Source organism: Dermochelys coriacea, chromosome 22, assembly GCF_009764565.3.
Source record: "Dermochelys coriacea isolate rDerCor1 chromosome 22, rDerCor1.pri.v4, whole genome shotgun sequence".
NCBI lineage: Eukaryota > Metazoa > Chordata > Testudines > Dermochelyidae > Dermochelys > Dermochelys coriacea.
Genome location: NC_050089.1, coordinates 13,253,401 through 13,276,136, shown reverse-complemented (window position 1 = coordinate 13,276,136; position 22,736 = coordinate 13,253,401). Strand labels below are relative to the sequence as shown.

At 42.6% G+C, this 22,736-nt stretch overlaps 1 protein-coding gene across 2 annotated transcripts; it reads right to left on the bottom strand.

Moving 5' to 3' along the window:
• Window positions 1-1,552: 1,552 nt before the first annotated feature.
• LAYN (layilin) lies at window positions 1,553-22,221 on the bottom strand. Of its 2 annotated transcripts, XM_043500998.1 has the most exons (9): window positions 22,074-22,221; window positions 17,946-18,059; window positions 17,762-17,867; window positions 14,856-15,013; window positions 14,292-14,330; window positions 13,845-13,928; window positions 11,968-12,070; window positions 8,400-9,824; window positions 3,611-5,067 (listed from the first exon to the last, which is right to left on the bottom strand). In XM_043500998.1, the coding sequence occupies exons 1-8, from the start codon at window positions 22,189-22,191 to the stop codon at window positions 9,464-9,466; spliced, it is 1,083 nt and encodes a 360-aa protein (XP_043356933.1). In that variant the 5' UTR covers window positions 22,192-22,221; the 3' UTR covers window positions 3,611-5,067; window positions 8,400-9,463. The 2 variants fall into 2 exon arrangements, with proteins under 2 accessions (XP_038236721.1, XP_043356933.1); XM_038380793.2 differs by having other exon boundaries at window positions 1,553-5,067; window positions 17,762-18,059.
• Window positions 22,222-22,736: the final 515 nt, after the last annotated feature.

The following is a 22,736-nucleotide window of genomic DNA, read 5'->3' as shown; positions in this document are numbered from 1 at the left end:
CAACCATATTTCAGCACTTAAATACCTGGCCTGACCTTCAGAGGTGTTGAACACTCACAGCTGACTTTCACTGACTTCAGTGAGAACTGCAGGTGATCAGCACCTCTAACAATAAGAATAAACAATGAGGAGTCCTTGTGGCACCTTAGAGACTAACAAACAACAAATAAGCTTATGCCCAAATAAATTTGTTAGTCTCTAAGGTGCCACAAGGACTCCTCATTATTTTTGCTCATACAGACTAACATGGCTACCAGTCTGAAATATAACAATAAGGGCACTCATTTAATTACCGAAATGTGGATGTAAGAAGTTACACACCTAAGTCTGAATATTTTGCTTGAGCTTTTCGCTCTTGTTTTTCCAAGAACTCAAAGATGGTTATGGCCTGCCTAAAAACAGAATAGAACAAGATTTGAAGGATAAAAATGAATACACATATATAGCTGCTTACTAAAATGCACTAATTAATGTAATGAATCCAGGAAGTTAGCCAGCACCAGTCAGTGGATACCCCTTTCCTAGTGCCAATCAGCAACTATTGCCTAGCATTATCCCCATTGATAACTAGCTGGCAGGTTATCATATCCTTGGTAGGTAGTGGCCATTTTCTGGCAAGGATTGCTCTGCAGGGCTTGAACTTGCACCACTAAAGTCAATGGCAGGCCACCAAATCCTAGTTGGTAGGCACTCTCCCAGACTGCCAGGTATCCAAGACAGGCTCTCTGTCTCTATCAACCCAACCTGTAATATTTATGAACAGACAGAAACAGCTATAGCAACTTGCAAATATTTAACTGTTTGCAATGAATATGATGGGTGGCATACAGCTCCAGAGCTGGCTCCCTGAATGTTTATATTGGCAGATTCAACTCACAGCAACGTCCTGCACTCACTTCTGTTGTTGTTGTTTCACTACCATATAAACACCTTCTGCCAAAGCCTTTGATGCATCTTTGCTTCCTGGTAGCTTCTGTGAACTGGTTTTGCTTCAATCTCATGATTTTTTTTTTTTTTTTAAGTGCAACAGAAAAAATGAATGTTTCTTGAACTCTGTCAGTAGCTACTGACATTTCAAATGCTTCAGAGCCAGCCTTGTTTGGCTGCAGAATGTAGCGCACGAGTTATTTAGGTTTCCTCTGACAGCCAGAGACACTCACCTATGGAGCAGTATATGTCCATATCTACCTCTCTTCCTGACTTGTTTCACTCACACTGTCACTCTCCCTCCCCTGCCAGATTTCTAATTGGAGAGAAAACAGATGGATCAGTGACCTGAAGGCTAGAAGCTCCTTGGAGGCTTCTTAGTGGAAGCAGAACTTAAAGCAGGTGTGGTTTTCCCAATCATGTGAAATTAATCTGAAGTGTTCTGTCTTTAGTGATCACACAATGGCCTCTGTGCCGCTTCATCCTACTTGTTTTGTACAGTTCTGTATTATAGCCAATATGCCTTTAGATAAAGCTCTTCCATGCCAGGAAACTGGCATTTGATTGGCACATTGCATCTACTGCAGAGCATGGTGAACACAAAAAAAAATCCCCTTTTTTATATATTACTGAATCTCACCAGGGGAATAAGACCAAAGGAAGCCCCTCTCTGGGACACTGGTGCAGGCTTGTAATTAGGAATGCTCCTCTGAGAAATCAACAACAGCTGCAGGGAAACCCTTGGCAAGTGCAGACTATTAAATAGCTCTCACCTAAGATACACTGAAAAGAGCAGGCTGGAGCTCTGTTTTAGACCAGAGCCTAACTATATCCACTGGCCATCATTCTGCGGATTATAGTAGGTGGTACTTCCTGCCTGATCTATAGTCCAGATTCTTCTGTGTTTAGAAGTCAGGAACTCGATTAGGCAAAGCTCCTGTGGCAGAGGGCAGGACACTGATGCAGACTTTACACTGAAATCTATGGATGGAAAGTGCTTTATGAGAGCTAGGTGGTATTATTACCACCGGTATAGAATGGCAGGCCTTTGCCTTAATGGCATTTATCTTTTTTTTAAATTCAATTTTGAAAAGGACAAACAAGAGCCAAATAAATAAGCAGCATCACTTGCTGTACACAGTGTTGGGCACCAAAATTACTCAACCAAACCACATATTGAGTCAAATACTCTTCCAAATCCTTACATAACAGCTTATCTTCAATAAGCTTTCAAGATGTTCTAAAGGTCTGTGTGGAGAATTAAAATATTAAGAAATTATTTGGCCCCCATTACCATAGTTTCTGAGCATCTCATAATCTTTAATATATTTATCCTCACAACACCCCTGTGAGGTAGGGCAGTGCTATTATCCCCATTGTACAGATGGGGAATGGAGAGACAGAGAAGCTGAGTAACATGCTCAAGGTCAGAGTGTGGCAGAGTACGGAACTGAACCCAGGTGTCCCAAGTCCCAGGATACCATCCTAAACACTGGACCATCCTTCCTCTCCTTTAAAATAGACATCAAGTATCCTGAACTCTGCTATTCAACACTTCCAGTTCATCATCAGACCAGTGAGATACATACGTTCAGGCAAAATCCCAGTTTTAGGAAACAAGCCCCATTTGGGAGCAACTCCATAATCAGACTAAAAGTAGTGTAAGTGTAGACAATACAAAATGCTGTGGGATCTCTCAGGAACTGGACACATTCAACATGAGAACATAAAAACAAGCAAGCATGTTAAGCTTCCATGACAGGATATCAGAGCATGCAGGAACAGATAGATCACAACTGTCTAATCCCAAACCGGTGCAGCCAGCTCTCTGGATAAACTTAGACAAGAATAGACATAATAGCTCCCAGCAGGCAGCTATGCATTTCAGAATCCAACCCAGGGTTGTGAGTTCAATCCTTGAGGGGGCCATTTAGCAATCTGGGGCAAAAATCGGGGATTGGTCCTGCTTTGAGCAGGGGGTTGGACTAGATGACCTCCTGAGGTCCCTTCCAACCCTGATATTTTACGATTCTATGATTCTAACATATTCACAGCAGAAGTGTTACTGGCAGGACAAAACAGGTACAAGAATTCTCTAAACAGGTTCTCAGAAGACACATTGCTATTTGTCAAGACCACACTTCCTCCTTCCACAGCTACACAATTTACCTCAAAATCCAGCCCTTGCTGCAAAATTGTGAGCCAAAACCCAAGCTTACACTTCAAGAATGTCTCACGCTCTTAAGGTGGTGTCCAACACTTTCCAAATGTGAACCAAATGCAAACCAATGCAAGATTATATGCCTGAGTTTGCAGACAGCCTGAAGCAATAGTTTAGGAGTGAACTGTCCCCCAATTCATTTCAATGGGGTGTTAACCTTACATGTTAATGATGCAAATTTCAGCGTCAACATTAATATATTTCACAGATGATCCTCATTTTTGCATCCAGTTAGTGTGCTTATCTCACAAACCCAAGCTTCCTCTCACAGCTTCCTAAATGACTATGCAGCTGCAATAACCTTCAGCTTCCCCCTGTGAGCTCATAAAGACTAGCCAGGCATTTAAAAAAACCCCAAAAAACAAAACCCCCACCACACATTCTGCATCATACAGACCATGAAATGTAAGACCAGCATAAAATAAATGACATTTAACATTCAAAAGCAAAGGGAAACCTGACATCTAGTTAAATATGAATCTCCATTTTTACACTTATCTGAAGCTGACACCAGAGCTCCAGTCTGCTGCACTGAACAGTGCAGGAACCTTGCCACATGACTTATATCAAGCTTCCTGTGGAGCACACAAAACCTTGATTACTGTAATCCCGACATTCAAAGGACTGCATATAAACAAGCACAACACAGGCATTAGAAAGCTCTAATGATCATCAAGTTAATAGTAAACCCAAAGTCATCAGTGCTGCTCTCTCCCGAGTTCAGATTCTGATTCCACTCCTCCCCGCCACATCTTGCTCAAGAACTTGTCAGCATCCCAGAACAGATACAGCTAGACTTGCAGTACTGAATGGTTTAGCATGGTAAAGCTTTGTTGGTAGAAATGAGGTTGTGTTTGGAAAATGCCTCTCTCTTGACTTACCAAGGTGGGCGAGGTAATATCTTTTATTGGGACAACATCTGTTGGTGAGACACACAAGCTTTTGAGCCACACAGCTCACACTTGTGTAACAGAACTTGCATCCGGACTTAAACCAGCTTGTTGCCATTATGGTGTAAGTCAGATATAACTGTGTCAGTTGCCAGATACGTAGGAAATGAGAGCACTTCCTTGGTCACTTTTTGATTCACAGCTTCCTCACTACAATCCCTCAAATGCCTTTTTAATCTGTGACAAGGGGCTCTTTGGTAGTATTAAAGTACAAAGTTATAGGCATCCATTTCTCAAAGAATACACGCCCATTGGCAGATCCACACAGTTTGCACATTGTCCAATCTTAGTTTTGGTCCTTTCTAGGAAAGACTGCATGGTATTCAAACTCATTTTAGGTGGCTCAAGGCAACTCTGGGCACCCCTCCATGCAATCAGGAGCCAGACAAATACAGTATAAAGAAATTGCCAGTCACACACTTATTTCAGTCTCCTTTCCACATTATCTGTGATATCGAACATTATCCTCTCAGGTAGAAAAGAGATTAAATGGGCTAAAACGCTGGAGAGAAGGGCAAGAAAGATGCCCAGACCTATGCTCACCTTCGTTTCCAATATATAATCCCGATTCTTTGATCAGGGGGCTGTCTTAAATGTTGTATTGTGCTTCAAAAGGCTTTAAAAACGTACCAGTTGTTAAGATAGGTTCAGTTCATCTCACAGCCCATGTCTTAGGCTTCACATGGTAACAAAAGCCTCATACTTATGTACAAAAGCTCAAAAAATTAATTGTAATCTTAATGCATTCACTAATCGATAAAGCAGGAACTTAATTCCACAGAGCTGTCGGCGTATCCCTTATAATCATGCTGTTGCTCCAGTCTAAATACTTGTGGGTTACTGAGGATTTGGATACAAACTCCAGCGGAGGGTCACTTGCGTAGACGTTTGGCAGGTTCCCTCATACCGACTCCATGGCTTTGGTGTATCTGTACTTCTCCTAGCTGCTTAGAAACTCTATTAAATGTGCTACAAATAAAGAGAAACAGACAGTGATAGGGATATGAAGCTGAGTGTGGAAACACCTCTCCCACTAACCCAGGACTAAAACAAACAGTGAATTTGTTCCCATAAGTGAATGGCATTGTCTCATGTCACTCACATGCTCCCAGCTTTCAGTATCAGACTGGCTAATTTTGGTTTCATCTTAGTTCATATTTAGTTGTATACCAATATGCCGCATTAGCGTAACTAGAAAGAGATCTTGGGTCAGATTCTCAGTTACAATACAGCCATGTAAAGGAGCATTAAAACGAGTGCAACTGTAACTTATGTCCACTTTAAGGCTGCTCTATACAGCCATGGTGGTGTAAGTGGGCTTCAGCGTAAATGAGAATCCAGTCTTCAATCTCTGATGGGAGGAACTATTGTTGATCACCTGTGTGTGTATATATCAATCTCCCCTCTGTTTTTTCCACCAAATGCATCCGATGAAGTGAGCTGTAGCTCACAAAAGCTTATGCTCAAATAAATTTGTTAGTCTCTAAGGTGCCACAAGTACTCCTTTTCTTTTTTCAAGAATGGTGTGTAATGAATGTGACAAAGAGGAACAATGGGCTCGCTTTAGACGTGTATGCTGGGAAGCTGCCAGCACTTGGACCAAGAGGATCAATCAAGGAAAGAAGAGCAGATACAGCCAGTCAAGTGGAAATTGACTGAAAAAAGTAAGGCTTAAAAAAAAGAGGAAAGGACAGACGACATGACAAAAAACACATGCTGCAATGGGAACCTGTAGAGAAAGAGAAAGAAGTAAAGAAAATTGTATTGGAAAGGTAAGAGAATGGCTTGACCAAAAAAGCGAGAGAAACACTTGTGACAGGCCACTAAAAAACCATTCCAGCTATGCAAGCAGTGATCATCCTGGTTCCAGAGTCACAATGGTTCACAAGAGCCAAAGATGGAAGATTGTTAACAGCGGAAGCAAAACAAATGGAATGATGGCGAGAACATTTTAATGAAATACTTAGCCAACCACAGCCAATAACTCCAATCAATGCACGTGTAGAAGAAAGTGAAGAATTAAATATCTCTCTGCTAGAAATTTCAGAAGCAGAAAGAGAGGAAGCAATTAAGCCACTTAAAAATGGCAAAACACCTGGTCAAGATAAGACCACAGCTGACATGTTTCACGTGGGGAGGAAGTGGTACTACATGAATTACATAAACTTTTAAAAATAATTTAGGGTTAGGGAATTCTGCCCAAAGAAGTGGAAGAAAGATATAATCTGTAAATTATCAAAGCAGGAAACCAACAACTGGTGAGGAATAGCACTGCTTTAAGTACACAGAAGTGTGTTATCTAGTGTACGACTGAACAGAATCAAACTGGTCACAGATGAAAAACTGCACGCTAAGCAAGCAGGCTTTAGACCAAAAAGACCACAAAGGCTTTAGACCACATCTTTGCCCTGAGATGAATGATTAAGAAAGGGCTTACTTACCAGAGAAGATTAGTCTTAAATTTAATCAATTTCACCAAAGCTTTCACTGCATTCAGAGTCGCTATGGAAGATCTTGTGACAATATGAGCCTACTAGATAGTATGACTGGCTAAGATGCTGTATATGAAGGTTCAAAATGCTGTGTAAGGACAGGAAGTGGAGAGACGAATTAGTCTGATACCACCACTGGAGTGCGACAGAGATGCATCTTATCACCTGTCCTCTTCTGCATCTGATAGATTACGCAAAGTGAAAAGCAAAAAAGGAAGACATAGGAATTATATGGAATAGAGGAAAACTTGCAACCTCTCAATTTTCCAGATGACATTGTTCTGCTTGACGCAAATGATGAGGCTATGAAAAAGACCACCACCAGTGTCAGGCTGCCAAAGTAGAGTTAAGAATCTGCCAAAAGAAAACAAAAAAGTCAACATCACTGAAAGAGGAGTCAGCAATGATGATGCATAAGTGATTGATATTAATGATGCCATATTCTGCACTGAGTCTTTACATCTTGGAAGTACAACTAGTACTGATGGTTTATTCCATAAGGAGATGGAAGCAACAACTGGAAAGGCAAATGAAGCTTTTCGAGGCTGGCAAATATCTGAGGGGGAAAAAGGAGATTCCCACAAGAACCAAGAGAAAGCTATGCAATGCCATTGTGATGCCCACATTGGTATATGCTTCTAAAACTTGGCAGATGCTAGAAATTCATAACAGCAAACTTAATGCATTGCATCATAAATGCCTGAGAAGAATTTTTGGAATACACTAGGGGGATGAAGTAACCAACATGGGTGTGTTATAAAGGACTAACCAACAGACTGTAGCAACAATGATTTGAGAAAGACGACTGAAGTGGTTTGGACATGTTCTACAGATGTCAAAAAACTGTATTCCTGCACAAGCTGTTGATTGGATACCACTTGGTGGAAGACAGAAAGGAGATGGACAACAAATGAGGTAAGAAAATCATGGAGAAAGATGCCACTGTCATCAAGCCAGACTATAATGGAGCAAGAAACATTAGACAGATGGAGGTGGAAAGACCGGATTGTCTCAGTGTCACAAGGCATGAGAGCATCTAATAAATAACAGATGCCATACATACAGATAACTTTAAAATGAAACTGTTCAAATCAAGGCTGCAGCCCTCTTTTCTTGAGCACATGAAATTCTGTTGGACCAAATGGCTACTTGTGGATATTAAATGTTAAGTTTACACTTTAATTTAAAGTCAAGATCATAAAATTGTGACAACTGATCCTTCATTATGTCTAGGTAGGAGGCAGAGGACAAATCCAGAATCAGTAGATATTCTAACTGGAAGAGAGATGTTGGTGGAGCAACTTCAACATGCAGACAGTGTATGATTGAAGATGTGAGAATAGGGAAACTTCGTACTAATAATCAGTATAGAAAAGGAAAAGGAAAGGGAATACAACCAGTACAAAGCAGATTTGGAGGAATTAAGAAATCCGTTAACTAAGGTGTGATTAGAGGACGTATTAAAACTCACAGTGCGGAAAAAGGCTGGGAAATCTTAAGGCATCAAATTAAGGCACAGAAGCTACAATTCTTCCAACCCCCTTCAAAAAATGCAGGGAAACAAGCAGCATCCAATGTGGTTTCATGAAGAGCTTCTCAAAAACAAAGTTTAAAAAAAGTAGACCAACATCATTCCCTCTCATTTGAGAGGCAAATCCATGTTCTATGCACTGCCCTATCCTGACATTACTTCTACCCTAGTGTTGGGGTAGCTGATGTCCCTGTGGCAATGAGTCAACAGAACTTTTATTGTAACTGATGATAGTGATAGGTTACTTGACACGTCAAAATTACATTTTTAATCCTCACCTTTTTTAGTAATCCCATCCATGCTGAGATTAGCAACATGTAATCAATCTGCAGTCAGAGGAGCCATTATATCAATCTTCATAGCATCCAGTATATCTCACGAGCATGAAAGGGGGAAAAAAAAATCTACATCCGTCAGTAACAGGCTATTTACTCTAAAGTAACCAGTGTTTAACTTGCCACTGAGGGCATATTAGCATAACTCTGGATAGCAAAACCAACACAGAAACCCATCAGATTGCAGCAACTTCTGAGGCCATTTCAAAATGTTTTGCAATGGCAATTTCTCCCCTACACAACACTGAAAAGGTGCTGCTTGTGTCACTGCTTTGCCATTCTCTTGCCTGGAGAATAAGTGAGGCAAAATTATCCGCCATACAACACCAACAAATCTGCTGAGATTTTTGAAATCTTTGGCTATCTGGTTCTTTTAAAAAAAAATTAAATGAATGAGATCATTTAACTGCAGTCTCTGAGACACCCTGCATGGCTAGCGGGACTAGGAAGGAGGGAAAGGCACATGGGCTACGCTGCCAATCCCTAATGAAGTGCCTGACTGGCAACATTACAAACCAGATGGTAAGGGAATCCATGTAACTAAAACATGGTTTGAGATGGAAACAAATGACCAACCTGTCATCATTCTCCTGTGCAGTTAGGAGAAAGCAAGGATGGCCGGCTTACGACTTAAAAACAGCCATGTGGATGAGGTCAGTTAACAAAAATGAAAGAATTTGGACTGATTTTTAGTTGCAAAGATGTAGACATATTTTCATGTCTGTAGCTCAGGAAATATTGTAGTTCCAACAGAAAAAAAAGAGAACCAAGACCAATCATTCCCAGTATTGAACAGGGGTTTGAAGCAAGGCTAGCTAAATATGTTCCGTTGTGTTCAACTGTTTAAAATAACATAGCCTTAAGAAAAAAAATTAGCACAGAGGCAATCTGAAACCACTATGCACTGCCACACACATTATTTTTGTGTTCACTGTTAAATATGGTATGTGGGGACTACTCGTGTTTTTATCTGCTGTGTCACCCACATCCAAGTGTTTCCAGTTTCCTTAATATCCATATATTTCATTTTCCACCCAGGCCGACTCCTTGCTTTGTCCCATCTGATCACTGCACAGCTCATAGATCTCATTGGTCACAAAGCCACTTTCAGGACTAGCTAATGTCACAAAACCACTCTCTGAAGTATTCACAGCCACGTTGTCGTAATCTCCGGAGAAGTTGTCAGACGTGTGGTCTCCAGAAGGGGTGCGGAAGGAAGAATTCTTAATATTTGGCCTGGTCCCAGCCAGATCTGCCTCCATTTGTTTTTTAATTACATTGTAAATCTCCAAATTGGGACTGTTCCTCCTGTGGGGGAAGATCCAGGCATCTTGCTCCTTTGGACTTGCCTCCATGTGCTCTCGTTTCCTTAAGTAAGGAAGAGGAGACACTGAATTCCTTGTCTGTTCTTTTTCATAAGCACAGTCCGACATTGCATCTCTCTTAACAAGAAGCCTAATGACAGCATCTTTGGAAAGTGGCCATTAATAGCCTAGATTCAGAAACATGTACTTTAATAATTATTTGTAGTTGGACACATGAATGCAACATTACTGGTGTTGTCATGCCATACCACTTCATTATTGTACTAGGCTTGTGCGATATACTATTCCTGACTTCAAATTAGGGGAGCAACAGAGAATGAGATCTCTGAGGAATCAGCTTCCAGCCCTCATAAAATGGTATCCTATTCTGGATCCACACCTGTCCTATCAAGAGGCAGGAGGACTGCTGCCCATATTAGCCCATCTGGTGTCTATAGGTATTATAGCAGCTGGGTGCTGGCCAGGGTGCTGAAGTGTTTGCACTGTAATTATTCATCCTCTCATTCCTCCAGATAAACAAACAGAGAACATGTAGGAAGTCTTGAGCGGTCTGACCTGGCAATGAGCCTGAATGCCATGTACTCCTCCTCCAGAGCATTTAAATGATCTCACAGTTGTATAACAGCAGCTTCATTCATGTTTATAGAGCCATTTAAGAGCCATGATAGGAGCTATACAAACAAACTACTGCTCCCGCCTGTCTCCCTTTCCCACTCCCAACTTTGCTACTTCTATCATGCCGCCCTTACACTTAAAACAATCTCCCGGTTTGTGTTTGGCAAGCACTCTCCTTCTCCCTTCTGCTTTTGCTCCAAAGCCAATATCTTTTCACTGTGTCAGTAGACAGATGTTTGAAACAGGGTCTTTTTTGGTGAATTGACTTTATTGCTGGTCAAATGTCAGAGTTCCAGCTGCACCATTGGCAGTGCTAGTGCATGTTTTGCCCACACTTGCATCTTGACAACTTCCATCTACTCTGACTTGCAGGGATCATCTCTGGGGCTAAAAAGGAAGTTTGGTCTCCATGGTTCATTCACTCCTTAGCATCTGCTGAAAGTGCCAACATGAGTACTAATTACACTGTTTTTGGTCATGCGAGCTCACCTGTCCATTAGGAACATGGCATTTTACATACGCCAACAAACACTCAGACGGTAACTTTCATTCACTACCAAGTTGGCCCTACATTCAAACTAGTGAACTAGATACCCCTGTTTCTAATCAAACAATAGCTTGGCATCAACTCTTCAAGGACAGGGGCTGAGTCAATACAATTACAGTAAAAATTATACTATTAGATACATTAGGCCTCTTGTGTCACCGGTTATTACTTCAATACTAGAGTAGCTGTTCTCATCTCATTCAAGGATGCAGCTGAGAAAGCAGGTTTCAGAGTAGCAGCCATGTTAGTCTGTATTTGCAAAAAGAAAAGGAGTACTTGTGGCACCTTAGAGACTAAACAAATTTATTTGAGCATAAGCTTTCGTGAGCTACAGCTCACTTCATCAAATGCATCCGATGAAGTGAGCTGTAGCTCACGAAAGCTTATGCTCAAATAAATTTGTTTAGTCTCTAAGGTGCCACAAGTACTCCTTTTCTTTTTGCTGAGAAAACAGTGGGAGTCTTTTTTGGAGTCCTCAATCTAGTTTCTAAAAATGTTTTAATTTAAACACAATCCTAATCATGATTTAAAGGTAAGCAATGCCGATGGTAGAGTTAGATTGTCTGCATTTATGGGAAAGTGAGGAGGAGAGCTGGGAAAACAAAAGATTAGAAGGACAAAACGTTAGAAAATTTGACCCAGCACTATTTGGTACTTTTGGAGGGGAGTTCCCAATCTGTCAGTTTTGCATTAAATCTTCTTTTCCCTTTTAATAAATCTAACACTTCAAATCTATCACCTTATTTTATGCTATTCCACAATTATTGTATGATTTTGATCACAATTAATAAAATAGCATAACATGGTTTATTAAAAAAAACTTACTCTACACAAAGTCTGTCACTTCAACATGCACATACTGCTCTTTAGAAATGTACTAGAAAGGACATATATACTCCAATTCTCTCTAGTGCATTTTATGGGGTTCAGTTGAAAATTCTGAAACTAATTAATCCTGGAGCTAAAGGATTCTTCAGCGTGATGAGATACAAAGGTTCACTCTTTGCACAATCATGCCACTTGCCTCTTTGCAAAAAGCCAAAAACAGAAGATGGCTGTTACGACCATCAGGAGAAGGAGCAGAGGAATGCTGGGAATTAAGATGTAGGCAAGACTCAAAACAGGTTCTGGGGGAGAAAAATATGAAATTCCAACTTTTATCCATTTAAAAATTTATTTTGCATGCACAAATTATTCCTGTGAAAGGCAGTACAGCCAACTAATAATAAATAATAATAATAATAATAAAAGGTTTTCTTCTGCCCTATTTGTAATGTATTAGCAGCTACCCCACTCTCAGTGCCAACACTTCCAAGTACAGAATAATCCTCTAGCTCAGCAGATCAGACCAAACTGTGCTCTTGAGTCTCCTAGTTTGGGGCTCTCTGTATAGTAACCCAAATTTTCCTATCCTCCATGGATGGTGGAATATAGGAATTCCCCGAGTGGATCAAACTAGTGGATACTGGACTAGAAGGACCAATCTCCAATTATGGCCAGTACAATAAATTCCTCAGGATGAGGATGTGGGATAACCTGCATTTTGGTAGGATCTGTCTGACAAAATATAAGAGAAATGGCAGGATCTAAACAAAAAAAATGTTACTTTCCTAACATTTATTTGACATTTTCTCAATCTATTCATGTGAAAGTAATAATGGAATAAGCTAATGAGATGTGTTGTCTTTTGAAAGGCTTATGAACAACCATCATAAGAATTTTGGAGTGGGAATTATTTAATGACTGAGTGGTACATTTCCTCCTTCCTATCTTCATTTGATTTCTTTCCTCACACAGATAAAGGCACGGGGACTATGCAAGTCCCTTTATCTATGCAAGGAAAGAAGTCAGTGTGGTAACAACAATTTAATATCTTTGACATTTCAAATGTGCATCATTGAAATGCAAGGCTGTTAATTCAAAATAGTGTTTTCACATCTGACTTAGCTGGTACAGCTTTGGCATAAATCATTTGACAGCCAAAACAACCAATTTAGTTTTGTAGTTGTAAAGATTCAGAGCAAAACTATTAAACATGAGTACCTACTGTGGCAAGGCACCTTCTCAGTCTCACCGGCCTCAGCTGTTTTTAGCCTTGGCGAGATGGGCTTGGGGTAAAACAGTCCACCTTGGCTGCACAGGGGTAGTCCACTCCTTTCTCTCAGCCAGTCTTTTAGGCTTGTTTTTCTCCCCTAGGAGAGGGAATACAGCCTCCCCTCCTGGTGAGGCTTGCTGTCTTGCTGCTCCACACCTACTGGCAGCTTGACTTCCTCAAGGTCTTATGCAGCCCTTAGTTGGAATCAGCTGATCCTAATTGCTCTCAGGTAACTCCCTCTCAGCTGATCCTAACTGATCTCTGGTAAGCCCTTCTCAGCTGAACCCAACTGACCTGTAGTCATCCCTCACAGTTGATAGGGTGGAGCGCCTTTTATCCTTCTGGGACTGTTTTCTACCCCGCCCTTGCAGCTGTCTGTCCTGAATTTATCATGCTATATTTAAGTTTCTAAATTCATATACAGACACCAAGAACAGGATCTGTCTACACAGCAAGAGCTATGCCTACCCGATCAGGCTTGAATACAGCTATTGCAAGTAACAATAGCAGTGAACACAGCGCAGCATGGGCTTCAGTGCCAAGTATGTACCCAGGGTCCATGAGGGGCTTGTATTACCTCTGCTGAAGCTCACTCTGTGCTGTCTGCACTGCTACTGTTACCCACGCCAGCTGGATTCAAGCTAGCTCAAGCAGGCTAGTTTGTGCATGCTTTTGCTGTATAGGCATACCATAAGAGGCTCAATATTCAGAGGTGCTGAGCACCTGCACCCACACTGAGGCCAGCAGAAGCAGCAGGTGTGCATAGCTGCAGAAGGTAATGGCTAGCTGTTGTAAGTGCTGTGTACCTTTCGTTTCTTTAAGGGTTTCATTGGCATCTTCCTTAATGTGTTCTTCTGGGAACGTTGGCTTCAAGGACCCTGTTACAACATCTGGGGGAAAACATGATTCGTTAATATTGCAGATACTGGTTAAACACTGAATAAACTCCAGAGAATAATTAAAAATGAGACAAAGATAAGGGATTTAGGACACTGCCAGACATACAGTGTGTTTTGGTCTCATTCTCTTTTGCTCAGAGCTCCGTAGCATGGTGGTGGACTCCAGATTGGGCAGCAACACCATGTCAGACCTGGTTGCAAGACCTTGGGTTTGAGATAAATAGAAGGGAATACTAACTGAGGGGCAACTTCTTTGGTCAATTTTAATTATTGCAGGTAAATGTAAAGATCCTCTGGGAATATTTTTACCAAAAATTACCATGTCAGCAAATAAAACATTTTTCTCTAACTCACCCACTTGAGAGTTCTCTTCTGAGGCAGCAGTTGGTTTTTCTAAAAGGAAGAAGCACACACTAAATTTCCTTATGCATTTGACTTGGGTAACCATGTCAAATAAATATAGTGAAAGAAGCTGGCATTGGCCCTCACAACAGCATCCTCCCTCTCCCCTTTAGTACCCATTTCAGATTCTGAACTTTTTAAAAAGACCTTTAAAAAAGGATAGCTTCCAAGCCAGTTGATTCATACATTTCATAAAGTACCTAGTACCTAGACATTCAGTACAGCAGCCCACATCCTCAAAGGTATAAGGTTCCTAACTTCCATTGTTTTCAGTGGAAATTAGGAGCCTAAATACCTTTGAGGATCTGGGAAGTGTCCCGTCTGCCCACAGGACTCTTATCCATTTAAATGCATGTCTGCCTTCTACCAATTGTTCTCCAGCACAGGTGATACATGGTTTGCCTCTAACCAGCCAGACGTGTGACACCTGACTAGCAGTGTGACACCTGACCAGTAATACACCCCCCTGTGGATTAGAGTACTATCATTTTTATGTGATACAGAGTATCTCATTACCAAGAGAATATTTGCAAATGAAGTTATTTTTCATGTTGCATCTGTCATCATTCCACTGAAACATATAGGAACCCCCGACACCTGCCGGGGCAGAAGGCTGGTGGTACATCACAACGCAGATCTCACTCCCGCAGGAAGGCTCATCTGTATACCAATTCCTAGAAAAATAAACACATCAGGCAATGCATTTCCCCTGATATTGCAGAAGCTCAGACTTGGAATATTGCACAGAGTTCCAGACATCAGTGATAGCAGAACTAACGCTGAACATGATTCAACTTGTACCCTCTCTCAGCTGGACGCACACCCAGCTGGACTGCTTCCACTAATTCAGTTACCAGTAGTTTATTTTCACATTTTTGTCTTTTAGATTTTCACAAGATGGGGGCTCATGGAGAAACTCTTGACAATAAATGTAAGTAGTAAAAAAAAAAGTCTGAATCCCATTTAGAACAAAATGAAAAGAAGTTTGATCTCAACCTAGTTTCTAAATCTTTTGTGCACATTACAAACAGCATTTCCTATTTGAAAGACTCACATGACTGGAAGACAAAGGATTCCATATTGGGGCTGTCAAAGGAGCTTAAGGAAGTTAGGTACCCAATTCTCACTGGATTTCAACGAGGGTTGAGCACTTCACCCTCTTCATTTTAAATTTACAAGGCCTGATTTCTAAGAGAGCTAGCACCCAACCACTCCAAATTAGATCCGAGTCTAAAAATCTGGCCCTTAGAATACAAATAATTCTAGCTATACTAGAATATTTAAAAACTATCAGATAAATGTCCAACCAATCTTGTGATCGTTACAAGATATTCTTTCTACATACATTTATGCTGCATGCGATTTTGCTCTTTGAATTGTGAGTCTCTTTACAAAGACAACAGCTCAGATCCAATAAAAATGGTAAATTTACGTGGGATGTATTTTTTCCTCTTTTAGTATTACTCATGAGCATTTTTGGCCAGATCCTTTGGTACAAATTGGCATGGCTCCCTCAATGGAAGTCAACTGAGCTATGCCCATTTGTAACAGCAGGGAATTTGGCCCTATACCTCCATAACCAACATTCTCAGTATTTGGACCACAGGGAAAAGTATTACGCTATTGGACTAAAGTGTCCTAGCAAACAGCACTAAAAGCAGATGCATCTCATCCAGCCTTACTTATGGCTAAGCATCTTATTAGTGTTCCACGACCCTAACTGTCCTTAGAACATAAAGAGAGAACCATTTCTTGGAGATTTGTTATAGGTTCTTATCTAAGCTACCGATCTGCACAGAGTCACAAAGAGTGTGATCTCAAATCCTGATTTTGCTTTCCCTTCCCTAAGTGTTGAGGATGCATGCCAAACTGAGAAAAGCTGAGAGATCCAGAAATGAGGTTCAGACTTCACTTTTAAATTGTGCCTTGTGATGTGGGGGGAGCAAAACCTCAAACAATGAGGCAGAGGTCACTAGTTCATCTTGGATAATTCCGGAGGAAGAAATGTCATATTAAGCAAGTTTTCCATTACACCAGAAGACACATTCCGACTTCATGAGCAACTAATATTTTTCCCAGCACGTCCATAACAGGTAGAATAAATAAGCACATCAGATAACCTACTCCTCAAAGTGTTTAATATACTATATTTCAAAGTGCATTTTCCTAATGCTAAGTGCTGATACTTATTTTTATTTTGGAGGTCTAAATTCAGATCAGAAGATGGCACAGAATTTTCCCTTTTAGTAGCTCCCCCAAACACTGCCCAGACCTTATGACCTATATGTTGTCTCTTGGCCAGTAGTTCCTCACGAGCGTTTGCATGTAATGGTTGATTTTCCTGCCATCTGGTTTCAATGTTACCTAAACTGTGAGGATTTTTCTCCATTATTCACCTCACTTCTTCCATCTCAAAGGAGTTATACAATGCACTCCTCTCTGCTTGCTGGAAAAGATCGACATCTGCTTTTCCTCCACTCTGTTAACAAACTCATCATAAGTAGTAGGGAAGGAAGAGTAGTACCTTTTTCTTACTGTGGCTTCCAAAGCATAGCTCTTACCAAAACAGATTATTTCAGTGCATAACTCTTAGTAAGAAGAGCTCAGATTAAGACATTGCCATATATATTTAAGTGTTGTCATAAAATATTTAATTATACTTGGGCTATTTAATGAAATAGATGGGTTCAATCACAGTTAGTGTTGCAAAATGTGCAGGATAATTAGTGAATGGCATCCACGCTTTGATTTTTTTTTTTTAATAACTTTAGTTAAAGGTTCAATAGGAACTGCACCCTTGGCAAAACTAGAACCAGCAAATTCACTGTAGTATTGGCATCTTGTTGCAAAGACTTTCATTAATCTGTCAGCATTTGGAGTATATGTTACTCTATTTCTACCTCAGGCAAACACAAACTCCTTAAGGATGAGTGCTCATTTAAGATTATTTGCTGTTCACCTAGCAACTGTGACTTAAGATCAGAATCAAAAGAGGACTAAGCAAGATTTGAGGCTACACACATTTTTGGTTCAATCATGTTTGGAAGATGTTAATGTATCAAAACCATCTCCTGCAAAACTCATACTACTTGGAAGTCTCCTCTCCACTATCTTGTAAGGGAATAATTACAGTGAGCATTATGGTTCCACTTGCCATGAGACAAGAAATCTATCAGGTAGTGCAAAGATTCTCACTACCTCTGTTTAAGATAAACTCAATGCAATTCTCAAGCTCTATCCTTCCTCAAAAGGATAAGAGTTATTCCTGCTGCAGTCAATGAGAGTAAGTCCTATCACTGAGAAGGAAAAAAGGAGTCCTGAAGTTTAGGGAATTTCATTTCAAAACATCAGGTTACCCTGTATTATATACACGTTAGCCAGGACTTTATAGATTTCTAACATTTTGATCTTCAGGCACCTACCGAAACGTGGATGTACTGCCATCAGACCATGAATACAGGCCCTGACATTCTGTGCTATTGTCCACGTCTTCCTCTTTTCTTTTAAATCCTATCCAAAAATCTCCATCTGAAGCCAAGAGACTCCCAATCAATTTTTCAATCAGTCTCTGTTCCGATTCTGATTCAATACTGGCTAAATGCCCACCATCTCTTCTGCATGTCTGCTGCGCTTCTTCAAAGCTGATCCTGCGCAAAGCATCATGAAAGTAAATGATTTTGTAGCATGGTCGCTGAGTTCCACCCCGGCAAACTGTCTGCCCTGCAGAAACAGAAATAAGCCCATTACAGAGACTGCATGCATTAGCTGCTGATGATTAGTACAAAGAGTAATCAAATACCATTAATACTTGTTGAATTTTGCATTGTGTGGCAGTTTACATAAACAACTCCAAATAGTTAAAAGAAATAAATACTAACTTTTATATGACTGAGGAATTATTGAGCACTGTCAACCTTTTCTTGTTGCATACACTAGTTCAGACTGACTTCTGCAGCACTGTTTTCTCAGTTCCTGGGACCAAGAGCCCCACCAAGAGTTCTCTGCAATGAAGAAACCTCAACAATTCCTTGCAGAGGGGGGAGAAGATTCCCACACTAGAATGTTGTGCCAGAGAACCAATGGATATGTCCAACATTGTAAGAGAGAGAGAGATGCTGCACTAGGATTCAACCATGCTCTTTTGTAATAATTTAACTGGCTAGAAACTCACTCAGATCCAGAGATGTGCTTACAGGTCCAGAAATAAAAATTATTTACCACTTGGGAGGTGCATAATAGCTTCATGGAACTCACTGCAGTTAGTCAGGATATGCTTTTCAGAGCATAATGTTCCAGACTTCTAAAGAAGTAAACAATGACTGTTTTCAGTCATGAGCCAAGCTCACTTGTAACAGCCTGGCTTATTTTGACCATAAAACAAAGAAAGTGAAGATCAAACAGAACAGACACACTTACTGTAAAAAAATACAGACTGGAATGTTTTATAACCTAACATTCCCAATATTTAAATTGTTGAAACAAATAGCTTTGAAAATAAATATTTATCATGTAAGAACAAATATGCAACATACATTTAGTTTAGCAACTTGTGAATCTACAGTAGAAAAACAACATTTAGCAGCTATTATGTATTCATAAATAAATATGATTTAAGGACAGAAAGTTACAAACTTCTGCATAGTAAATCAATGCTACTAAAAAAAGTGTGAGTGGTGTATGCTTGCCCTTTTGTGTTTCTACTCCTTTTTTCAAGCCCATCGATGCAACAGGAATTTAAATCTATTTGTTTTGGAGATTTAAATCCACTCACCTGCATATTTGGAATTACAGTGACTGCTAAAATTTGTCAAAGAAATTAAAACAAGGGATGCAGTAAAAACATCAAAAGTAAAATGTATCTTTAGGTAAACCCTGTATTTTCTGTTAATAGTTTTACAGACAGGCAGCGCTGGTGAAAAAGAAGCGATACTCTACCAGCCCTGAGGACCAGGTCCATTGCTGTGTAGTGTGGTAAACGCAAAAAGGAGCTGCAGAGGGAGAGCTTCAGTTATGAACTACAAGGTTCCTTTTTGATATTCCAAGCAAGTATTTTCACGAACCGGCAGAACATCTGTGACTTATCAACAAAACTTGACTTTTCTTTTAGCTAAGGAAAAATGTAATGTAGTTGCTCACTTTCCAGGCGCCACTGCAGATTGTCCAGACAATGATATCACTGTAGGGTATGTTATTGATTAGGCAATAGAGAACAATTGTATGCATAGTTCTAGCCAATGTAGAATGAAACTCCATTTTCCTGCCCCCCCCCCGCAAAAATTACTTATGAAGGTGATAAAAATTCCCCACCTTTTCACAACACACAAAGGTTCTGGTCCAAAGCCTACTGACTTCAATAGGCACAGGGCCAAAGCATGCAGGTAATGGGGCTACCACTAGTCTGGACTCCACTCCACAGGTGTGTTCTGTCCCCATTTCCAGGCCAGCATACGGGAGGAGATCACACATCTCAGTTTGCATACACCGAGCTCGCTGCGCATATCAGGGATTCCTGCAGCATTTCCTTCATTTCCCCTCACAAGCTCCCTGTGTGCCACCCTCTTTTTCAGGGACTCTCTGCAAGACCCCCACTCTCCTCCTTGCCAGACAGAGACTGTATGGACCCCCACTCCCACTTCCTCGATGCCTTCCATTCCCCCCGCCCATGGGGTTCCATCAATTCCCCACCCCAGGGGTTCTGTGTCTCCAGGGTCCCCCATTCTTCCCTCAGGGGAGGTGCTGTGTACACCCCTCCATTCCCTCTTCCCCCCAAACCAAGGTCTCCCAATCTCCCCCCACCCAGGATCACGTGTGCCCCCTCATCCCTCCCTCCAGTGTTCCAGGGTCTCCCATTCTCCTCCCATGCCAGACACTGTCTGCAATTCCTCCTTCCCCACCACCAGTTATTCTCTCTCTGAAAGAAGTCATTCAGGCTGTCACCATATTAAGCTGCTGGGAGGATGGGCAGAGATGAGATGGAGTATTGTTATGCTGCATGGCGATAATTAGTGCCATCAACCAGTTCTTAGATTTATAGATAATTGCAGTGGTGCTTGCGGCTGTGCTGAATAGCTAGCCAGGGCTTTATGTGCCCTGATTTCCCTCCTTTTGGCTTTCAGTTTTTCCCCAAAACAATTCTGACCACTGATGCCTAGAATATTCCCTGAAATTTTGGAATTGAACAGATGTGGTGTTCAAAAGTTTTCCCATTGCGGAGAGGCAGACAGACAGAGAAACACTGTGGAGCCAAGCGTAAGGCCTTTGGAAGCACAACAAAATATTACTTATTAACTTCCCAAAATAATGACTCCCCCACTTAAAGATATACATTGCCCCATCATAAATCAAACTTCCACCAAGCCAATCATATTATGTAATGTGCTCCCCCATTTTTAAAATCTGATAAATATGTATTCCCCAGTTATTTTATAGAACCACTAACCACGTTTTTGACCCCTCAAAATGCCTACTGCTATCTTTCATGCAAAGTAGTATGTAAAACAATGAATGGTACAGAGAAAGTAAATCAACCGTACCTATTTACCAGTGCATAATACAAGAACAAAGTTATTACACTTAAGTGCAACAAATTTAATACTGATGAAAGGAAATACTTTTTTCCCCACACAACTCATAACTGATCTCTGGAACTCACTGCCACAAGATGTTATTGAAACCAAGAGTGTAGCAGGATTAAAAAAGGATTAAATATTTATATGCATATTGACAACTTTTACATTACATGGATGAACAAATATTTTATATGGGATACCAACTTTGATGTTTTGGGTCATATGGACTACTTATGGGGGATAGGCAGAAACTTCTCCTATGGACATCCCATCCACTGTGGGGTTTCTTTCACTTTCTCTGAAACATCTGCTCTGATCTAGTATGGCAATTCCTGTACACATATAACGCAATATAGACATGTTTCAGAGTAGCAGCCGTGTTAGTCTGTATTCGCAAAAAGAAAAGGAGAACTTGTGGCACCTTAGAGACTAACACGTATTAGAGCATAAGCTTTTATTTATTTATTAGATGCATCCGATGAAGTGAGCTGTAGCTCACGAAAGCTTATGCTCTAATAAATTTGTTAGTCTCTAAGATGCCACAAGTCCTCCTTTTCTTTGGACGCTAGTTGTAAAGTAGCCGCAGGCAGCGCTGGCATTTCCCTTCCCACTTGGCTGAAAACTGGGAAATCGCTGGCTCTAGCTGGGGCTGCGCTCCCCCGCCCCAGCCCCGCCGCTGTTGCACCAGCGAGGGCACAGAGCCCGGGACCGCTCAGCCCCAGATCTGCAAAGCAGGGCGAGGGACAACGCGTGGGTCGCAGCGCGGCTGCCGCCGGTGGGAAGCGAGTCCCGGCCACGCTCAGCGCCCTAGACTCGGAACAGGCTAACTTGAAAAAATGCCCAGGAGCGGGGCTCCCGGCGCCCCCCCCCGGGGCTCCCCGCGCCCCTCCCCCGTCGTTACCCTCCCCTGGGCTCCCCGCTGTACCCCTCCCCCGGGGGTCCCTGCGCCCCTCCCTGCTCCCCCCTGCGCCCCTCCCCCGGGGCTCCCCGTCCCCCCCCGCCCGTACCCTCTCCTGGGCTCCCCGCTCCCCCCCCGGGCTCCCTGCTCTCCGCCCCGAACCTCTCCCCGGGGCTCCCCGCGCCCCCCCCCGCCGTTACCCTCCCCTGGGCTCCCCGCTCCTCCCTGTACCCCTCCCCCGGGGCTCCCCGCGCCGGCCCCTCTCACCGCTCAGCAGCCGGGACGCCCCCGCGCAGCCCAGCACCGCGGCGCACACGGCCACTGCCGCCTGCCCCAGCCCCAGCCCCAGCCCCATGGCCGGGGCGCCGCGCTCCCGGAGCCGCATCTCCCCCCTGAGCCGAGCGGCCGCCCCGGAACCGAGCTGGGCTAGAAGGCGGAGCAGGGCGAAGCCGGCCCCGCCTCCCCGGCCACGGACCGGCCAAGGGGGGAGGACCTGCCCCCCCCCCCGCCTCCCGAGCACAAGCAGGCGGGGCTAGCTCGGCTGCGGTGTGCAGCCCCCCAGCCGCTATACACCCCAACTTCCTCTACACCCCCCTCCCCCAACCTCTCCCCCGCCCCACCACACTCTACACCCCGCCCCCGGACACCCCTCCGACCTCCACCCCTCCAACACCCCCCGCCCCACCACACTGTACACCCCGCCCCCGGACACCCCTATAACCCCCCCGCCCCACCACACTGTACACCCCGCCCCCGGACACCCCTATAACCCCCCCGCCCCACCACACTGTACACCCCGCCCCCGGACACCCCTATAACCCCCCCGCCCCACCACACTGTACACCCCGCCCCCGGACACCCCTCCGACCTCCACCCCTCCAACACCCCCCGCCCCACCACACTGTACACCCCGCCCCCAGACACCCCTAT